The 2,462-nt window shown below is 44.3% G+C and overlaps 1 protein-coding gene across 1 annotated transcript in view; it reads right to left on the bottom strand.

The window, feature by feature from the left end:
- The window catches only part of IFNGR2 (interferon gamma receptor 2 (interferon gamma transducer 1)), a 57,540-nt gene that overhangs the window by 40,176 nt on the left and 14,902 nt on the right, over nucleotides 1–2,462 (bottom strand). Inside the window, exon 4 of the mRNA XM_011999146.1 lies at nucleotides 1,921–2,050. Coding sequence (XP_011854536.1) covers nucleotides 1,921–2,050 — 130 coding nt within the window. The remainder of the gene's footprint in view (nucleotides 1–1,920; nucleotides 2,051–2,462) is intronic.

Below are 2,462 nucleotides of genomic sequence, written 5' to 3'. Positions count from 1 at the left end.
GCTGTGGCACGATCTTGGCTCACAGTAACCTCCACCTCCTGGGTTCAAGCGATTCTCCTGCCTCAGCCTCCCAAGTAGCTGGGATTACAGGCGCCCGCCACCACGCCCAGTTAATTTTTGTATTTTTAGTAGAGACAGGGTTTCACCATCTTGGCCAGGCTGGTCTCGAACTCCTGACCTTGTGATCCACCTGCCTTGGCCTCCCAAAGTACTGGGATTACAGGTATGAGCCACCACGCCTGGCCTTTTCCTCTTTTCTTTAATCTGAAACTCCATGCTTCAAAACCCAGCTCAGTTTGTTGTTCCTCTATTGGACTTTCCTCAACTCTTCCTGACAAGTAGTGTCCTATAACATTTAAAAATATTTCTATTCTAGTACTTTTGAAAAATCATGGCATACAGTACATGTGTATCTATTATAGTATGTATGACAATACAGACATTCTGGCAATGTCTCTAAGTAGACTATTCTCTACCTTGACTGTCTTAATCATTTTTATACACTCAGGGCTAAACAGTAGGACCATTTAACAACAAGTAAAGAGGTGAATGAACAAACTCTGCCTTCTTGACCCATCCCACCACCTTTGATCTATCTATCTAAGATCCAGGCATTTCAGACATTATGCATATTTAAGAATAGGAGGGGCTGGGTGCGGTAGCTCATGCCTGTAATCCCAGCATTTTGGGAGGTTGAGGCAGGTGGCTCACTCGAGGTCAGGAGTTCGAGACCAGCCCGACCAACGTGGTGAAACCCTGACTCCACTAAAAATACAAAAATTAGCTGGGTGTGGTGGCGCACAACTGTAATCACGGTGACTTGGGAGACTGAGGTAGGAGAATCGCTTGAACCTGGGAGGCGGAGGTTGCAGTGAGCCGAGACCATGCCCTTGCACTCCAGCCTAGGCAACAAAAGCAAAACTCCATATCAAAAAACAAACAAACAAAAAAATAGGAGGATATCCTGGGTCTTAACAGCATAGTTTGATTAACATAAACCACACACAGACAATAAAATAAAATATAATTAACATTAATCATTTAATCTTGACAATTAAGGACTGACCCTTTAGGATCTTTCTATGGGGGGTACATTATGATGAAAATCAATTAGGTGAACATCATTGATCCCACCTCCATCATCTTGCAGATGAGAAGTAAAAAAGCATTTTCTGATTCCTCAGCCATAACTAGGAAATTGTTCTCTTCAAGAAATACTAGGCCAGGCATGGTAGCTCACGCCTGTAATCCCAACACTTTGGGAGGCCGAGGCCAGGGTGATCACTTGAGGTCAGAAGTTCGAGACCAGCTTGGCCAACATGGTGAAACCCCGTCCCTACTAAAAATATAAAAATTAGCAAGGCATGGTGGCAGGTGCCTATAGTCCCAGCTACTTGGGAGGTTGAGGCAGGAGAATCGCTTGAACCTGGGAGGCAGAGGTTGCAGTGAGCCAAGATCGTGCCACTGCATTCCAGCCTGGGCGACAAAGCGAGACTCCGTCTCAAAAACAACAACAGCAACAAAAACTGGACATCAAGTTATTGACCTAGATTATTTGGCTCTTCCTATCAAGAACGGTTTGCCTTTCTAGGGAGTAAAATGGAGATATAACCTAGTTTCAAAGAATGGCTGAGAAAATTAAGAGGGGTAAAGTATATAAAGCACTTGGCATCTCGTCTGACCAATAAATGTTACAATCATGATCATTTATAAAGGTGGCAAAAGCATTCCAACTACATGATATTTTCACTTGCTGAGATTACGAACACTCGGGATCGTACCCAGTGGACATTCATATGCAATGGTTTTTAAGTTGCTAGGGACTTACACTGTCTTTCTCGGTGGCCTCTAAGCATATGAGAAGCTTTGGCTGTTCAAGTCAGCAAACAATGATAAAAAATTCTGTGGTACAGTACATACCCAATACCCTGAAAAAGTCTGCAGCAGCTGCTACAATTACAAATAGAAGCCTTAATTCCTCAACACTCAGGTAACTAGCTGAACAGTCAGTTGACTTACTGCACTTGTGCTGTTGGTTACATTTTTCTACCTACAGCAAATGGCCACTACTTAACAGGGCATTGCTACAAATTGCCTCAGGTCCCATATTTTATATATTCTACCCTTATACAACTCTAAGGGATAGATACTATGTCTCCCTTTAAAAAATTTGCTTCCAGTGCCAGGCTGGGGCTTCACATCTACAATCCTAGCACTTTGGGAGGCTGAGGCGGGTGGATCTCTTGACCCTAGGAGTTCAAGACCCGCCTGGGAAACACGGTGAAACCCCATCTCTACAAAAAATACAAAAATTAGCCAGGTATGATGGCGTGCACCTGTAGTCCCAGCTACTCAGAAGGCTGAGGTGGGAGGAAGGCTCGAGCCCGAGAGGTTGAGGCTGCAGTGAGCTGTGATCACGCCACTGCACTGCAGCCTGAGCGATGGAGATACTATCTCAAAAA

Source organism: Mandrillus leucophaeus, unplaced genomic scaffold, assembly GCF_000951045.1.
Source record: "Mandrillus leucophaeus isolate KB7577 unplaced genomic scaffold, Mleu.le_1.0 Scaffold582, whole genome shotgun sequence".
NCBI classification, from domain to species: Eukaryota; Metazoa; Chordata; class Mammalia; order Primates; family Cercopithecidae; genus Mandrillus; species Mandrillus leucophaeus.
Note: the sequence above shows the minus strand (reverse complement) of the source record. Positions and strands in the feature narration are given on the sequence as shown.